The 18222-nt window shown below is 42.4% G+C and overlaps 4 protein-coding genes across 8 annotated transcripts in view; 1 reads left to right on the forward strand and 3 right to left on the reverse strand.

Moving 5' to 3' along the window:
- Window positions 1-18222, reverse strand: part of prkaa2 (protein kinase, AMP-activated, alpha 2 catalytic subunit) — a 456922-nt gene that overhangs the window by 129503 nt on the left and 309197 nt on the right. The gene's annotated exons all lie outside the window — the stretch shown is intronic.
- Window positions 1421-4402, reverse strand: pigc (phosphatidylinositol glycan anchor biosynthesis, class C). Its single transcript, XM_084011114.1, has 3 exons — window positions 4339-4402; window positions 3158-3389; window positions 1421-3052 (listed from the first exon to the last, which is right to left on the reverse strand). The coding sequence occupies exons 2-3, from the start codon at window positions 3383-3385 to the stop codon at window positions 2396-2398; spliced, it is 885 nt and encodes a 294-aa protein (XP_083867240.1). The 5' UTR covers window positions 3386-3389; window positions 4339-4402; the 3' UTR covers window positions 1421-2395.
- On the reverse strand, window positions 5599-10712 carry tmed5 (transmembrane p24 trafficking protein 5). The gene is made up of 4 exons (XM_084011115.1): window positions 10227-10712; window positions 9546-9643; window positions 9271-9454; window positions 5599-7973 (listed from the first exon to the last, which is right to left on the reverse strand). The coding sequence occupies exons 1-4, from the start codon at window positions 10413-10415 to the stop codon at window positions 7755-7757; spliced, it is 690 nt and encodes a 229-aa protein (XP_083867241.1). The 5' UTR covers window positions 10416-10712; the 3' UTR covers window positions 5599-7754.
- suco (SUN domain containing ossification factor) overlaps window positions 11617-18222 on the forward strand; it is a 40618-nt gene continuing 34012 nt past the window's right edge. For all 5 annotated transcript variants that reach the window (XM_084012427.1, XM_084012428.1, XM_084012429.1 and 2 more), the window contains exon 1: window positions 11617-11880. In XM_084012427.1, coding sequence (XP_083868553.1) covers window positions 11828-11880 — 53 coding nt within the window. In that variant the 5' untranslated portion in view covers window positions 11617-11827. The remainder of the gene's footprint in view (window positions 11881-18222) is intronic.

An 18222-nucleotide genomic window follows, 5' to 3' on the forward strand; every position in this document is an offset into this window, starting at 1 on the left:
TCTCATTATTTCCAGTTTTCTTTGGCAGTTATCTATTTAATCACATTATGACAGATACAGATTTTTTCACTAACAAGGATATTCACTCTAAGAAGTATTATCTGTGACGCAATAAAAATATATTTTTCTTAATGAAAATGTAAATTCCAGTATATTTTAGTGCCATTTTAAGAGTTTTAATCATATTTTGTTAATTGTCGGGATAATATTATGAATCGCAATTATTTTGAGCAGGATAATGGTGAAAATACATTTTCACATGGTCCCACTGAGCCTCGGGTCACTTATAGTTCCTACCTGGCATTGTTTGTGGGGTGAGTATTGTTTTTGTTCAGTGTCCCAAGACAAACTGTATCAAGGTGTAATGAAAGTATTTTGGCTTAATGGGCTTCCTGGTGTATATGACCCCTAATATATACTCAGATAATTTAATTTTAAAATGTGCTTATTTGGCTCTGATGCAGCTGCAGTCACTACTCTCTGGTCATTCTTTTTATTTTATTTAAGTTAATACAACTTCAAGGGACTATTTTATTGATTTTGTTGTTTGTTCAACTTTATAATAATGCTGCTGATAACTCCCTGCACTTTTATTTTAAGGTCATATTGAAAGGTTCAAAGAATTATGCTTTAAGAAGGAATTTCAATCACTTATTTAATTTATTTTTACTTTCTAAAACTTAAGAGAACTATAATATTTTTGTATTTGTTTGTGTTAATTTGTTCAACTGTATTAGTTTGTGTTATACTTCATTTGGACACCTTTTCATCAGTTATCGGTCTCCTAGTAATAAACGGTATCAGCCTTGAAAGTTACCAGTATGTGCAGAATAAGTAAACAGGATGTATATGTCATTTTTAAACGTCTCGCGCTGTTATTACGACGCTTTTTTGTTTTTGTTTGAGGAGGTGCGGTTCTGTGAGGAGGTGCGGTTCTCTGGGGACGGGAGGCCGCCTGAACTTGTGTGTTAAAGTCGGGCTCTTTCTGGAGCTCAATGGCGCCACCACCGCGGAGGAAACCATCCGCCAGCCCGGGGAAAAGAGTGGTGAAGGTACGACACCTAGCGGGCACCACACGCGCGGCCGTAGCTCCATTCATGCTTTTCCGCTCCCGTCATGCCGCGTTCACGTACATGAAAGATAATGCAGTCGACGTGATAGTCGGTCCCGAAACAACAATAAATGTGTGATTTACATTTATGAATGTAAAACTTAGAAATTATTACAATGACATTCATCACGAAATACTCTCGTCTACGTTTTGGGTTTAACCTTTTGAGGAAAAAAACAACCCAACAGGTGTTTTTAGTCAACAAACGCCAGTGTGACGTCACTGGGCGGGGTGTGTCCAGGAATGCAACGTCGATTGTCTCGCGAGAGAAGCACTGCAGCAGTTTTTTTAAATTTTCGTTGCAAAAGGGCGAGACAATAATAGCAAACAAAAAGTAAATTACAAGACACAAATAAATACAATGGAAATAAAACAAAGTGATCAATCAAGAGTTTAGACAAAGACATTCATAAAGATATGGCCTTTTTTTTATTTCACATTTTCTTTTGGATATCTTGATCATGTAATGCAACGTATATAGAAATACTTAAAAAAATTCTATGCATGTATAAATTATTATTCCCAAACTCTGTTTTGAGACTAAAATGTATATTTTCATGTTAGAATCTGACAGTTTGTATCATTATGAGTTATCCAATATTGAAAACATCCGGAAAAGTGCTAATTAATCTATAAGAGCGTAAAAAAATCCGTTCATTGGCTAAATTAGAGAAATATCAAATATTCAAATCTAAGTTAAACCTTTGATGGAAGCAGTCATCATACGGGTAAATCTCATTTCACAATAAAGCTCCTCATTACTATAAAATAACTGGTGTACGACAACAGTTTTCTGCCCTGTATGATGACCGACAGGAGTAGGTCATACTAGACTTATCCCAGGTTTACCTGTGTAATAATACATAATTAGCTGTCGGGGTCAAAAATGAATACCTACATATTTTATCACACTGAGGAAACTCTTCTTTATTGCAAAACCCTTTAAAATCTTTCATTTCCACTTCTAAATGTAAGTTTAATCTTAACACATTAACACTATTCATCCACACAACATTCACACAATAAAAGCATGGAACATCTCCCACAGATTTTTAAAACATCACTGACATCAAATTGGTCCATCGGAGTGTGTCCAGTGATGTAAGTCAGCATCGCCTGCTAGTTGACCAATTCTGACAGGTCAACACTTATAAGACATTAACAGTAAATTCTCAGCAAGACTTTACAAAGTTGTCACAACTGTCCCACTCAGCTTAGATGTACAGCACCGACATAATACCGCAGACTGACAGCGAATCATTCATATATAATCCTCTCGGTCTGTCATTGAAGGAAGTTGCCGAGGTCCTCGTGAATCTCCGCCTCATCCCAGGGTCCGCTGATGTTGTCCTTTTGCCCCTGCAGTCTGACTAGCAGCAGGGGGCAGAGTAACGTCACGCTCCCCAAGGCCAGGGCCAAGATCACGGCTCCCCCCGGCCACTGGGACCCTAGACCTGCCACCCCTCCCACGCACACTCCCACGCACACCCCGGTGAACTGGCCGGGGGCGTTCTCCCTCAGCCTCTGCAGCAGGCAGGGCCACAAGGCGAACACCAGCAGGGCACAGCTGATCATGGCGAAGGTGTGAAGGGCGCCAGGCAATCTCGAGGCCAAGCACACGGAGGCGAACAGGGCTGCGTTCAGGGAGAGGCTGCCGGGTGGCGAGGGCTGGGCGTATGGGAACGTCACCAGGTGGGCCAGCAGCATCACGGCAGACATGGCGTACACCGTGTCGGTGCTCACGGACTCGGTTAGTGTCTTCAGGACCGGCGAGAACCCAAAGGTGAAGGACAGAAAAATAGTGGCGCTCTGCAAGTCGGCGAGACGGGTCCGCGTCTCACAGCCCGATTCGACCTGAGGTGACAGGGCTTGGTGCAGTCCATAACCCAGCAGGGCGCAGACGAGGCTGGTCCACAGCAGCGTGTCGGGGGACAGCAGACCCTGCGAGGAAAGCAGAGAGGTGGAGGGATTGTGCGTTTAATGTTCACCATTCTATACATTAAAAAAGGGCACGGTGTTCTCTATGAGGAGTTTCGAGAGCTTTACCTGCTCCATGTAAAGCCAGAGAGTGATGAAAATGGCCACGCAGGACAGCTGCTCACCGACGAAGCCTGCTTCTTTCACCACCGCCCAGTAGCGGTACTGCCGGATGCCCTCGTTCCTCCGTAGCTCCTCCAGGAACCGCCGGTCCACGTAGTTATCAGGGAACGGCTGGCGCTCCCACAGCACCTTCCGCCAGGGCACAGCTGGACCCGGGGCACTGTCGGGCCCCATAACCCTGATCACACACACACAGCCAGATCCCTCTTGGTCAATATGTTGAAATCGTCCACTTACAGCCTGCTTGCGTTTATACTTGCTGAAACCTTAGCCCTCATTTTGGACAGACAAGAGGACGTTTTTCTTGACTTTAGACGTTGACGTCTCCACAGCGGCTGAACAGATTTTTACCCTTCAAACTGCATTTGAAACGTCTTCCCTTCGTCCATTCCCTTGACCAATCGGTGACACGTGTTAGTTCACATCAAGAGGAACAGCAGAATGATTGGGCCAAAATAAAGTGCATAATAATTAAAGGTTATTCATTCACTTGATTTAAAAAAAAAATGTAGGCTGAAATATTTAACATATTCGTCCTTTATTATGCACTGAATAGGGCAACAGCAACTATAGATTAATAAATAATAAGATAATAAGATACTTGGTCAGAAAAAGACTTAAATTCTTAAAGGATATTTCTAAGAATTATCTTTTGAAAATATTTGTATACATCTTTTAAACCGCTGGGAAGACAAGTGTTACGCGCTTGTTATGTGTGGATGTAGAGCTGGGGAACACAATGGAGATTATTTAAAGCCCAGATTTACCATTATTTCCCCGAACAAGTAAACTAGCCACAATCAAGACTAACGCTAAACAGTGTTGTGCAATCTGGAGCCGTTTTTACGGTGTCACGTAATTAATTCGTCGCGCTTCATCGTCAGTTTAAACCGCGTCCAGTTTAAAATCACAAAGTTGTCGTGATGCGTTTGCGGTCAAATCAACGCATCGTCTGAACGGTGTTTTTAGCGGTTGGTTCGGTGCCGCTAGCATGAAAACTCTCGGCACTTCCGCCTTCGACGCGACAATAAAAACTATGACGTGTCAGGCGGGTGCGTGTGTTCGTGAACATCGACACGATAAACAATATCACGAATATCTCGAAAAGGTTTTTTTCCCCCACCTACCTGAAATGAGGGATTTTGTGTCAGGAGCTGATGTTAACAACCACTCCTGGCATTATGCCGGAAGTGAATCGCTGTATCAGCGGGCTCACAGCGCCCTCTGCTGTTGGCTTCGTGAAACACACGTTACCACTGTTTTTTTGTTTTTTTTCATTATCAAAAAGTTGCCCGTGGGGAACATAACCTTCCCTGATGATGACATCACAACACCGGCCAACCCGCAGACCAGCACGCCTCCAAAAAGGTAACCTGTAAATTATTATTCTCATTTGTGTCACTTTTTAAAATACATTTTGAATCAACCAGCTTATGCAGCAACGGCCTTTTAAGCACACATACAACATAGGGACATAAATGCAACGTTGAGACAAAACATACAATAAATACACAGAAACATACTCAGTCAATTGTCAATGTTTGTTTTTTTTAGGAGGAAAGGGGGAAAAGGTTTGAGGGAGCGTTTGCATTGGTTGTAGCTTGTGTAAGTCTGAGGAGGTTTCCAGATGGCAGAAAACTGAAATGCTTTGTGTAGAAGATTTGGAACAATCAGAAAAGATGGATTCTGCATTCTTGTATAACATTTTGCTTTAACGATCCTGCAGAGTTTTGTGTGCTGTGCTATAATTTTGCTTTTTCACGTTGACTGATCATCATCGATAACCTCATCTTTATTCTGTCAAATAGCAGCATCCCAGTGCATGGACCCTCTGTCTCCCCCGTGTGAAAACTGAGGCAAGCTCCCAGAAACCACAAACGCTGACCGACAGGGTAAATTATGCTTTTAAACTGACTATAACATCTCTGTAAAGGGCTCCAAATCTATATACAGCTGTTGTCCTTTTTGTGTCATTTGGTGCTTGGGTGTGCCTTCCATGTCATCTGTCTTTGATTCTAGTCGAGGACCGGATCGCATCTTCACAAAGACGGCATCTCCAGCACGACTGGTTCATCCACATGGACCGGTAGGTGTCATGGGCTAAAAGTGTAATAATGAGAGTGATGATGACCAAAACCAGCCTGATGCCTCATCCTTTCAGCGCTCCTGGGCCGCGCCTGCTGTCCCAGGCAGGTTCCTCTGGATATCCTGAGCTAAGGGAGTGCTTCATCGTCACATCCCTCCAGCACCAGATCCAGAGGAGGACACCGGCCTCGTGTGTGAAGAAGCTCTAGCTTTTCATACAAGGTACCCGCCTAACACAATAAATCACATTTGTAAAATAAAATGCACGTTTTTGGTCAGTAGGAACACACAGAAGTCAGAAAAATGTCTGATTGTTTAATTGATACACATTTGTAACCACAGGACATTAGTTGAATAAATATCTTATAACGTCACATTCCCTCTTCCCCGCTGCTCCATCAGAGTAGGAAAAATACTTTAAAGACAGTTCAGCTCTTTGACCCAGAGACGTTAACAATCAGCAACTTAGAAAAACGTTGATTCTTTTATTTTTGCATAGTACTTCATCTCAACATACAGTAGTTTAACACTGGATGCCACAGTGAGATCACAGTAAGTACACGCTGCATGGCAAAACGATCAGACTGCTCAAAGTTTGGGTTTAACAATATAAGGCTGGTAAGAGGAGACACTATGGGCGAAAGGGTTGAAAACATAATACATATCCCAATGACACTTCCCAAGTTGATTAATAACTTTAAGGTAATCCGTTTTTGTATGATTTATGAAATTTAAAAATGCAAATGAGGCACTGTCTCATTAAATCTTTGCTAATTTGCATATATTCCCAAACCAAAAGTATGATTTAGATAAAGGCAAGTTAAGAATCTTGTTTTTTGGGGTGAATTTGACTTCTTTTTTTTTATCATTTCATAATAAAAAAAAGGTTTTTAGGAATAAAATATTCCATAAATCAGGCTATGAATGATATATGAACAAACCCCTCAGTGAAAAATGTCAGAATATAGATAGGAATCAAACTGGGGGAAAAAGTCACTATGTGACTTGTATAATATGACCTTTTAAGACCATTCTTTTTGCTTAGTTTTGGTGAATTTCATAGAACGCTATAGATGGCAGTAAAATAAACACCTGTAATAATACACCATGTATTTTCTTTCCCCTGCCTGAAGTGTCTCTCCTTAAATAATGGGATCTATATCTTCCAGCACAGGATAAACTCAGAAGAGTCAACATGAGGCTCCCAGCAGGGCAGTGGTTACGTTTAGCCTGTGGAGCTCAGGCACAACAATAAAAGAAATCCTCTGGGTGACCATCACAAGCCACGCTAGTGTCTTAACACTGTTTAACCAACCACTGAGATAAAATCCTCTTGAGCACCTTAACATCAGAACAAGTTGATGAGATTCTTGTTGGCACTAATTATTAAAAAAAAAAAAACATTAAATGATGCTCTATGAATATAAAGACCATGTTGTTCCTTGGCATCAGAGGCAGCATTGATGGTTAATAAAATGTGAAAATCAAACAAAATACAGTGATGGAAGGCTGACGAACGGATTGTACATATTAAACAGAGCAGTGCACCCTTGTTGTAGTGGTAACGACCTTCCAGGTGTCAGTAAGATAGAAATAGACGGTCACAAGAGAGACGGGCAGACCCGACATCTTCACACGGAAGGTGGCTGTAAGAAGACACCTGTCAGCAGCAGCAGCCAGGCTTCACAGTGGAAGGGAATGGAGCAGCAGCCATTAATGAATAGGGCAGTAGTCATTAACAGATTTGGATGTGGCCTGTTTTTTTCTCCCACTCCAGTGTTGGCTTGAAAAATAATTTCTAGAAACAGCAAAAGCAGAGACGTCCATGACGAAGAGAGACGTTATCAAAAGGCCTCACAGACAAGCAGCTAAATCCAAACCACCAAGGCGTGTTATTTACATTTAATTTCTTTTGTTAGATGACCTACTCTAATGGGGAAGACTTGCTCTGCACTTCCCACTCTTATTTGGCAGAGATATAAATCAAATTCTTCAGACACCATATTATCATTTCTTCATCTAGTTTATCTCAAATAAAAACATGTCCAAAGGAAAGAGGACTGTTTTTCTAGTAACTTCAGGCTCCGTTAGAAAAGAAAAATTGTTCGTTAGGTCACTTTCTGTAAAGAATCCACAAAGGAGGAATATCACACAATATACAAGTTTTTAAAAAATGTGGCAAAGACACCGAGTTTGCAAAGTAAAGAGTAAAGTCCTGTTATAATTTTCCATTCCAGATCAGGGACTCCTGTTCCCCCTCAAACTCCAGTGAACCGAGGACCAGAGCAACAACAGAGGTGACTTTATTAAGAATGTCAAAATGTCTTTTTTTTGTGTGTATAGATGACATCTTGTGTTAAAAGTCACACACACACCAGATGATCTGCTGAAAAAAAAAAAAAGCATCTGGTGGCAAGTGTGTTAGTTTCTCTCTGGGCTCCCTCCGTTTGGGGCGGTGTTATGTACGAACTTTCCTTTTATCGTCAAACAGTGAGCGGACCAGGTAGACCTGGACCGACGAGATCACCATCAAAGCAATGACGTTTACCACAGACCAAAAGTTCACCCTGTCGTAGTTGCTCTCTTGGATGTTACGGTCGCGAGCCTCGAACGCTCGCAGCGCCGTCTGGATGTGCACACTTTTGCCGAGGCGAGCCTTCACGTTGTTGATGGTGTCCTGGGAGGAGAGGAGGCACAGGGTCAGATTGACAGTTGTGAGAAAGAAGGAAAGACTTGCAGCACCCGTTCTCATTCTGGCTCGTTTGTATTTCTTGAAACCGATCACAATCATCCTGGTTGGCTCGAAACAAGGGAGCAGCGACGGCGGCCAGCAGGCTTATACTCTACACCTGAGTCAGACTGGGTTGACAGAATCTGAGTTGTTTCCTCTTATGTACCTAAATGCACATACTCAGGAAGTAACATGATCAAAATAAGAGGTAGTACTCTGGGAGCTGTTTTGGGAAAACAACATCCTGCAGCGCTGGAAGACACATTTCCTGTCTTTCTAAGTGAGGCTTATGTGACTTCTGACACACATTAAGGCAGTTCCTGGCGAAGGGGCGTTGTCGGCTATTGTGTCGTAAGCCAAGACAATTGGCTGCCCTCAGCCAATGGGTGAGAGTTTATGACATTGTTCATTCTTGTGACACTCACGTGAATGTGTGCACATGTGAGGGGGTTTCCCCATCTGCCCCGGGATTGGTCCACTGTTAAGTCGCCGTGCCAACATGCCTTTCCTCCACTGCCTGACAGCAGGGGGTCCTGCTTGGTAACGGGACCACAGGCCAACCCGTGACCGTCTCATCCTGAGATGTGTCCTCGCAAGCATGCCTGTGCATGAGACTACAAAGCTCTGTGTTCAGCTCTCAGTACTTTTGTCGCTTCCAGCTACTACTGCATCCCTATGGTTTATAGGTTCGTTTACACGCACAGATATCTTATTGTATTCATTACCAGCTGCTTTAACTCACTGGCTGCTAATGCAAACCAACCCTTACCCGCTGTTGCTGCTTCACATTAAGAGCTTTCCACTCGCCAACAGGTGGGATGCTTTTATTGTGAAGAAATGATAGGAAATGTAATGTGTTGATGACCAAGTTAGCGAGGCTATTATTTGATAAAAACCTAGTCTAATGGACATATTGTGCACTATTTGGTACAGAATAGTGCAAACAAACAGCCAAGGTGAGCTGAAAATGGCTGCAGCATGACGACGCCTTGAACTGCTTCCCATTCTGTTGGCAGCCTGCTGGGTCACTTTGCACCCCCCCATGTCATCCGAAGAGCATGTGGCACAGTGACAGTTATCTCAACAGCAGACACGAGGGACAAAGTCTGAATCAAACTACTCGGTGTGAGTAAAACAACACCATTTTGGATCATTTTAACTTCAAACTAGTGCCATTCAGGCTCTGGAGTTCCCACACAAACAAAACCCATCATACAACACCATCATCTCAAGCTGGCCTCACCATGATGTCTTCCATCTTCATTTCCAGCATGTCCGTCCCATGGATATATTCCCGCCAGTCCTCCGGCTCCTCGTCTTTCTTCATGTTGTCGAGGGTCAGCTCGAAGAAGACCATCTTCTCGGTGACGGTGCTGAACGTGTTGTCGAAGCAGAACATGTAGTCGCCATTCTCTGTGTCGACAACGCTGGGGGGGGGGGGGGGGGGAGCACAGGCGGTAAGAGCGTGCACGCCACGTGCATGCATGTGTGAGTCAGTGATGTGCCTCAGAAACTTACGTGTGCACTCCATCCGACTTGTGGTAGTCACTGAACAGCACTTGGCCGGTGGGGGAGCTGATGACGAAATCCACATCCATACTTCCACCGTATAATACCTGTAAACGGGGATGGAGAAACTATTACAACATTTAGAGCCAGGAAGAAAATACTGCAACTTTGCATGGGTTGATATCTTCTCCAGAGTGTAGCAGCACTTTAATCTCTCTATTATTAAACGTGAGGGATTCTAGTCGTCCTCCCCCCTCAAGGTCCACAGGAAGCGATGAGCCAGAATACCTTGTACCTCCATTGTAGACACTACAAGCCTGAGAACATTAATAACCCCCTGACGTCGCTTCTAGAAACACTTTCAGTAATTCATACAGCGCCGTCAACAGCAAACTGACTGGCATAACAGGTTTCATCGAGGTGTGAGCCCCATTACCTGCTGGCTCTCTTCCTCAATGGAAAATGTGCGTTTAACATACAAGTGTACCAGTGTGTTGATGGTATCTGCGAATGGGAATCATATGGTGAACACAGTGACCATAATAAAAGCAATAATCAACAAGTCAAGTGTAACAGTAGGTGGACTGGCGTGTTGGGGTTTATCACTGACTTGGCAGACGGACTTGGGTAGATGGGGGGGGGGGGGGGGGCTCAGCTAATGTCACAACTTAATACAAGTTTGTTTTTCACCTGATATTCAATCTCCATCGAGGCGTCTTTCGTCATGGACTGGAAGAAACACTCCTTGCGACCGGCGGGTAGGCTGAACGTGAAGTCGCTGTCCACAGCCTGGGAGAAGGCGGCCAGCGCCACGGAGCCCTCCGAGAGCAGAGCGACGAACGCGGACAAGAGGCACAACATTAGCCGGACTACCTCCATGGTCGAGGCCGCCGCGCCTGGAAAGTCCTAAAGACTTGCTAATAGCGAGCTAACCGGGCTGTTGGTTAGCGTGGGGCGGCGAAGCAGCGAGTTGTGATCGCCCACACTTCCCTTCACTTCTTCGTCTTCTCACTAGTGACGACCGTCGGAGGCTCAGGACCCCGCCGGTCTAAAAATAATAACACATTTTTTGATTTGACTTAAAAACAATGTAAGATCAATCCAAAAATATTTAAATTAGACACCTGTTTCTATCGTATCGATATGCATTAACTAAATTTTTTTAGTACAGGCACATTTTTCACATTCTTCTCGAACTGCACTTTGGGATATGTAGTTATTGTGTTCCATCTTAGCATAAAAAGGAGAAATCAAACATTTCTATTAATTTGCTTTAATACAACAATGTTATTTGCTGATTTAAGTTACATATGTTAAGAAGAACGATGATTGGCAGTATATTATTACACGTATTAAAGATGGGTTTTTGTGGTTTGATGTTTGTTTCCTCTATCCTTTCTAAAAAGCTATTTTTTTCATAACAATGACATGATATATATATATATATATATATCATGTATATATCTATAGATATATATCATGTCAGTGTTATGTCGCTTTAATTTTAATGCACGAAACACAAAAATTATGTTTATGAGATGATAAATACACTATATGAATAGAATAATAAACAATGTAGCCTCATCGTAGTGAGCGACGTGCAATTGATTTGAAAATTTGAAATATATTCTCAGGATGTTTTTACACATACATGTTTTACACTGTATGAATGTGTTGTGGGTATGAGGGGGCAAAAAGTACATAGTGTTCACATTCTTCACCACATTGCTCATCAAGTGATTGTGGGAATTGCACAAACATTTCCTTTACAAAAACAAAGGCATCGACATTAGTCAACTATATTGAATCGTGTGACGGTTGTGCAACAACTTTTAAACATTGCGTCCTTTAATGATTTGGCTTATCAAGATATCGGTGACGCGTCCTGCCCACAGCCACCAGCTCATCCTAGTCTAACCCAGGGGGAGGGGGGAGGGGGGTGTTGTCAAACTACGGTGTTGCTACGTCCCCCGTGATTGGTCGACACACCCACAGCACCGCTCTGATTGGTCGGACGCGGAGCAGGGGGTTGGACTTAGAAAGAGTCGACTCCCCGTCAACAGCAGTCGCTGTTCAAGCACCGAAAAAGAAGCGGAGGCAACCCGCTCCGCACAATGAAAATTAGCACACGTCAAGTGTAGGTTTTAGCCACAGGAGACAGTATATTTATTCGTAACCAACACGGGGCCCTCAGCCGGCAACACGAGCGGATCTTCGGTGTGTTGTGTAGCCGCCAGATACGAGAGAAAAACACCCCGAGGAGCGAGGATGTTGGTCCCCGCGGGAAGATAATGAAGAGGCTGCGCGTTTTGGTGGTGTGCCTCATTGTAGCTCTCCTGTGCTGGTAAGCATACCTCTCCCAATCTCCAATTCACCTTTTCTTTTCATTAATGACACGTCACAGCGATGACAGCCGTAACAATACATGACGCACAGTTTAAATGACAATTACGCCGATGTCTTGCCGCATTTTATCCGTCAGTCATCGATGTTCGTTGACATGAATCAACCATGCTACACGGCTAACGGCTAGTTGCACCGCGACCCCCCTCACAAAGAAGAGAACCTGCATGTTTATTTGGTCTAACTTGACATAACCGGTCGATAAAGTTTGTTGCTGAGATAAAACGGTTTTCGGCGTGTTAAGCTAGCCAGCTGTTTGAATAGCAGCATAGCTAGCATACCACATCAGATGTCGATGTAACGACAGAGACAAGCTCCCCTTCTCCAGATTCATAACCGGTACAATCATAATTGTCCCTACCTCTAACACATGTCTTCAAATAATCATCATTTTACAATGGGTTACTTTGCAATTAACCCGAGTTATCCACGTGGAAAATGCCAGAAGTTGTGCCAAAACCACATCATCAGACAGTAAAACCCCTAACTGTTGTCTTGATGTTATTTAGTTAGTGTGGGGCATCAGATTTGAACCCAGAATGACTAAATCTAGCAAACCTTTCTCTGTCGTTGTGAGGAAGAAATGCTGAATTGATTAGACTAAACGTGGGAAATTAAAATTGGTTACCTTTTTATGTTGAGATGCACTAAGCAGGCGTCTGCAGTCTGGGTGAAAATGCAGTGTAAAAATAATAACTTCATCATTATCCTTGTGCAGATATAACAGATTTATTATTACGTTCAGCATAAGGCACATTTGTTGTTCCTCTCCTAAGCACATGCACTCCGAGGTGACGTCAGCTAGATTAACACAACTCATGAATTTGTTTAATCTCAGAGTCACAGAGCAGGTAACAATAATACGCAGGGTTTGGGATGGGATTACGAGGCCAGCTGACGTGACACCTTTATCCAGATTGGTGACTCAGGAGCAGCGAACCTTTTGACCCGTGCACGCTCGTTGTCCTGATCATTGGTCTGTGGTGATTATTCACCATCACATTTTCCGACATTGCGGAGGGTTAGGTGATGCTGTTCTCTGGGAGACTGAATAATGTTTTGATAAAAATAATACTTGTAAATGTCATTTATGTAATATAAATAATAAGTAAACCTTTATCTGGTATGCGATCTTGGTGTCGCACCTTCAAAGTATAAGTATCCAAACTGGTTTAAAGTAAGTCTAAATAATGGAAAGAAGTACTAATTAACTGAATAAAACAATAGTAAATACTCTGGGTTTGTTACCCTTAACCCCCCCCCCCCCTGAAGAATAATCACATTCCCATAGATTAGATTATTTGAAAAGAGTTCAGGTATTGCTCTGATAAGATTTAGTGTCCCTTTTCATCTTTTTTCCCCAGCAAAGTAGAACGAACAACATGATGACGTTAAAACGCAGTTTAGCAGAACTCTCTGATTCAGCCTCCTTAAGACCAATGAAACAGGGATAATGACTGAGCAATCAACACATTTGTAGTTGTTCATTAAAATTCAACAAATGTCCAAGGGAGCACGGAATTAAACGTATGCATGTGTCCTAACTGCCTCACCCGTCAGGTGTTTGCTTGCTTTAAAACCTCGGTGCACTTTTCCCCAATTTCCCACAAACTAACTAATGACCATGCAACCACACGCACCCAGACTTCATTACTGATGCAAGCCCTTTTTAGCGTGCCGCTGTCGGCTTCTCACTCCTCTGTGCCAGCTCTAACACATCCCAGTGGGAGCAGGGAATGCAGTCCTCGCAGTAATCCAAAGGTTTCCAAGGCAGCAGTAATGTTAGGCAGAAAGGGGCTCTGTGTTGGGAGGCTGGTGGTAAAAGCCTGTGAGGGAGGGGCGGCGGAGGGAGGTATCATTCTGTCGTGTCGTGATTAACCTTCTGTTTTTAAATAACCTCGTGCCGGTTCCACGCCTTTATTATTTATGTAAGGTCTTGTTCTCTGTATATTACTGAGGAACGGATGTAGCAGCTCATCATGAGATCTTTATGCTGCAGTGCTCAGAAAGACACGACAACGTATTCTGCGTGTGTCATGCAGCTGTAGGCCGCGACCGTGTGTACAGTATTCTAGCTTAGACATCAGCTTCACTGGAGAAAGTGTGTGCGTGAGGGTGTTTATGTGTGGGTGCACACATGTCCAGCCACGGTGATTGTCGGTAATGATAGCTTACAACATGCATATTATTCCCGTTTGGATTTTTAACTTCTACAGGCGTCGACTGAGGGTGCTGTTTTAGCATTCCTAAAAAAAAAACACACACATTTTTTTCTGTCAATGTCTATACATGGTAAAACTACCCAGGAGGAAAAAAGAGAACCAGTTGGATTGGTGGTCATTGCGTTTGTAGAGGATCATGCATCATCTCATGCTATCCCCCGTGTCATAGGCTCATTAGTCCCACAGCCTCTGAATCTGAAGATTATTGTTATGCAACGTGATTAGCACTCATGAGATACCTCCGCAGGCAACTGTCCAACTGGGGTCGTTGTATTCTAAACGCGCTGACTCGACCGGTTTGTTGTTTGATTTAGTGTTTGTGCTGTTGATTAATCGTCAATGTAATTAAATTACTTTGATGCGGTTTAAATTGCTCCAGTGCACTGCAGCGTGTCTTATTATACCCAGGGAGGTGCTTTACAGTTTGAGTTGTATGTTTTGACACGGGTCCAGAAACAGAACACTGTAGGGTTTAACTTGTCCAACCTGTTTCCTTACTGAGGTCATCTATAGGATGACGCAACCCGTAGGGGCTTTCGAGTACCCTCAGCTGCCAGAGCGGTTTCAAACTCGCAGCTTCAATTCTTGAGCAGTCTTGTGTGTGTGAAATGTTTTGGATTTAAAACAACAAAACAAAAAACACAACACGAGTTAGCAGGCTAATGGAGCTTATCAAATGGAGCATCAGCTACATGCCGCACACAAACACACTGCAATGTTGTGATAAAGCAGTGGTTTGAAAGTATATCATGACGGTGCTCCTCTGTCTGAATGGTTTCCTAGAACTTGCTCAAGAGCAAAGTGAGCACCGTGCAAATAAGGAAACCAGGGTAGAGCTAGAGGACCCTCTCGTTATAGGAGCTATGCCTTCTCTCTGTTGTGACCACATTGTGAATGTTCCCCTTTCGGGGCTACTGTTGCATAATAAGATCCGCCTTGGGTCGCCCACGTGTGCAAGTGGCCAAGGAGGCCACTGATAGCACTGCTTGTATTCCCTACCAGTAAGCCCTCAGCATCTGTACTGGGTTCTGAGAACACACACATATTTGTGCTCATTTTCAAAGAAAAGATGTACGTTTTTGCGCTCGCTTGACGTGGTTTTCCTTATCATATTTTCAATTTGAGTGTTAAATAGATAATGAAAATGCATTTGCAGAATAAATTCTGGCTTGCATGTCTGATCCGCTGTCTCTGCTGTCGACGTCTTCCTGGATATTCCCAGAACATACAAATGCTTGTCTTTGGACTATATACGATTTTTAGATTTATAGAAAACATTCTCAATAACTTGATCGTGGTGAATTACTATTATCTAGATAACTGTGGATATCACGACGAGCCGAAGAAGATGTCGCTCAATATCACGGTAGAGAGGTGAAAAAAGGAGCCTGGCATTAGCATGTAGCAAAGAACACACTCACACAATGTTTTCACACACATTTGTATTATTTATTCATCCTATATTTATGAAATGCGACTTTGGGATTTATGCATTTTTTAGCTTGTTTTTAACTGAAAAAGATGTGTGTCTTATCTGTGATCAAATATAACTATTTTTTTTCCTTAACGCATTGTAAAATGATTCCACTATCTTCTGGTGAAATTTTGCATTTTGAACATAATTTTGACGATTATTGGGATAATATCGTGGACTGCATTTATTTTGGCCAACATATCAGTGGCATGAAATGCTTGCTTCCACTTCGCAAACCTCTACTTCCTCTACGTTGTATTTTCGTATATTCGCTCCAAACCGCTTGATGGAAACTTTATTTTTTGGTGACATTTCTAAAGTTAGCTTGACAGTGGAATATAAACATGGCGAGTGAAACAGAGTACGCTCTGTGTGGGTTTTTGGCTGGTCAAGGCCTGCCTTGGGACTTAATGACATTGCTTACGTAAGCCTTACCATGAAGCTCATCACCCAGCATTTGTGGTGCTGTAACACTGAATGGCTGCTGGGATTTGCAACATGTGTGTCAACAAGTCCTCGTATTTTCTCTCAGCTGTGCCTTCATCAAACCACTCCTTCGTTGTTCCGGTATTAGAGGTAATGAGAGGGACTCCACACACCAGTTCTAGTCTGAATGACATTGATTATCAATCAATCAGTCATGTTTATTGTCACTTCCAAAAGATACAAACATTGGAATAAAATACAATTTTCCATTGGTCAGGACACTCTTAAAAACATACATTCATAAATGTATAATCAATATTAATATATAATGATTTACAGATGTCTAACCTGCCTTAGTAACTTACAGTCACACTGTGCGTGCATGTGTGTGTGTGTGTGTAAAAACCTATGCATGCTGCAGTTTCTTGATAAAGGTTTCCTGCTTGACTTATGATATTTATTTTTGTCTAACATTCTGAGGGAAGATGCAGCAGCACATCTAAACTGAATGGTATCAAAGGGACTTTTAAACAAAGGAATTTAAAACATTGATTATCTCACAAAGAATGGAATTGAATGTGTTTCTAGTTATCAGTCAGAGCCAACATGATATTTGACCTAGACATACTTGTCTGTTTGTTTTTGTTTTATGCATGTTTTATTTTATATCATTTTTTTTTGTTTGGCAGACAAAATTGACAAAATTGACAATTTGAAGACTCGTTTATAGGAACTAAAAACAGCCACTTGTCTTTAGGTTAATATCAATATCAATTATCTATATTTGTATTCAAATGAATGATAATAGAATCAAATCTACTACTATGGGTTTCCGTAAGATCCTTCAGATATCTCTACTTCCATTTGCCTGACTCCGTCTTTCTGGTGTTGTAGGGGAGTTTAACACTGCAGGCTGGCAGCTCTTGTTTTATGTGAGGAGACAGAGCTGATCTGGCGTTCCCGACCACACTATTGTTCCTGCCCACTGGGCCACAGGCTGCCGGGCCCATTGAGACTGCCGGGCCCACTGGGCCACGGAGGCTGCCGAGCCCACTTAGCTCTCCTGCCTGCCAGCCTTCCTGTCTCCCAGCTGCACAGCTCTCTGTATGTAAATGCTTCACGCCCGCGGCTCTTCATACCTTAGAAAGAAAAGCTATCCATCGAGTCAACACCTAAAGGTAGAGGTGACATGAGTATACCGAGGTATCTAAGGTGAGCGGCAGGCGTGGGACGGTATGGAGGTTTAATGTCGCTGGTAATCCTGGCTCAAAAATTGAATTGAGATTCCCCATATTATCCTGTTGATTGTCAAAATATGCTGAAAACTCTCTGGCACTAAAACATACTGGTATCATTTTGGCCATCACAACTTCAGAGCCAAAACTTCAGGTCACCCAAAATATTTAGCCTGCAATGATGTGACGAAGAAGAGCAGGATATCCTCTCATTTGAGATGCTGGAATCAGAAAATATTGGAATTATTTATTACTATTTCTGCTTAGTAAATGACGTTTCATCGATTATCGAATTGCCAAACATGCCGATAGCAGTTCTTTTTCTGATTGACAATTACCCTACAATTGACACCCTACAATAATTCCATATGAAAACTGCTGAAAAAGTTATTTTAATTTAGTGCTTCATTGTGCATGAGTTTGTCCAGCATAAGTGAACTGCTCTCCTTGCTTTATAGGTGTATATATTTTACATATTTTTGGTATGGTATTTTGTTTTGGTTGAGAGGTGGAGATAAAACTTCATCTATGTTTGCTTGAACTGGTACCAGCTGGAGAACCGACTAACAAATATATACAGTATATATTGCTGTATTTTGAGTAAGAGCTATAACTGGAGGATGGTTCAAAGCAGAGATGCGTGGTCTCCTTTAGGGAGTTTTGTTTTTGCGTTTCAATACAGACAAAAAGCAGATGTAAAAGAAAAGAGGAGAGAGTATCCTTTGTTTCCATTTGGTGGTTCTCCATCTTGCTTCCTTTTAGTGAGAAAATAATCATTTGAAGTGGAATGTCCAAAGGTCAATCTTGTTAATCTTGTCACTGTTTTCACTGGGTATCAACATACTTTTGCATTGTGGCATTGTAGGTTTGGTAAATCCCAAAAAATAAAAGAGTGGATGACCTTCATTAAGAATCTTATTTTTCTG

Source organism: Eutrigla gurnardus (genome assembly GCF_963514095.1).
Source record: "Eutrigla gurnardus genome assembly, chromosome: 6".
NCBI lineage: Eukaryota > Metazoa > Chordata > Actinopteri > Perciformes > Triglidae > Eutrigla > Eutrigla gurnardus.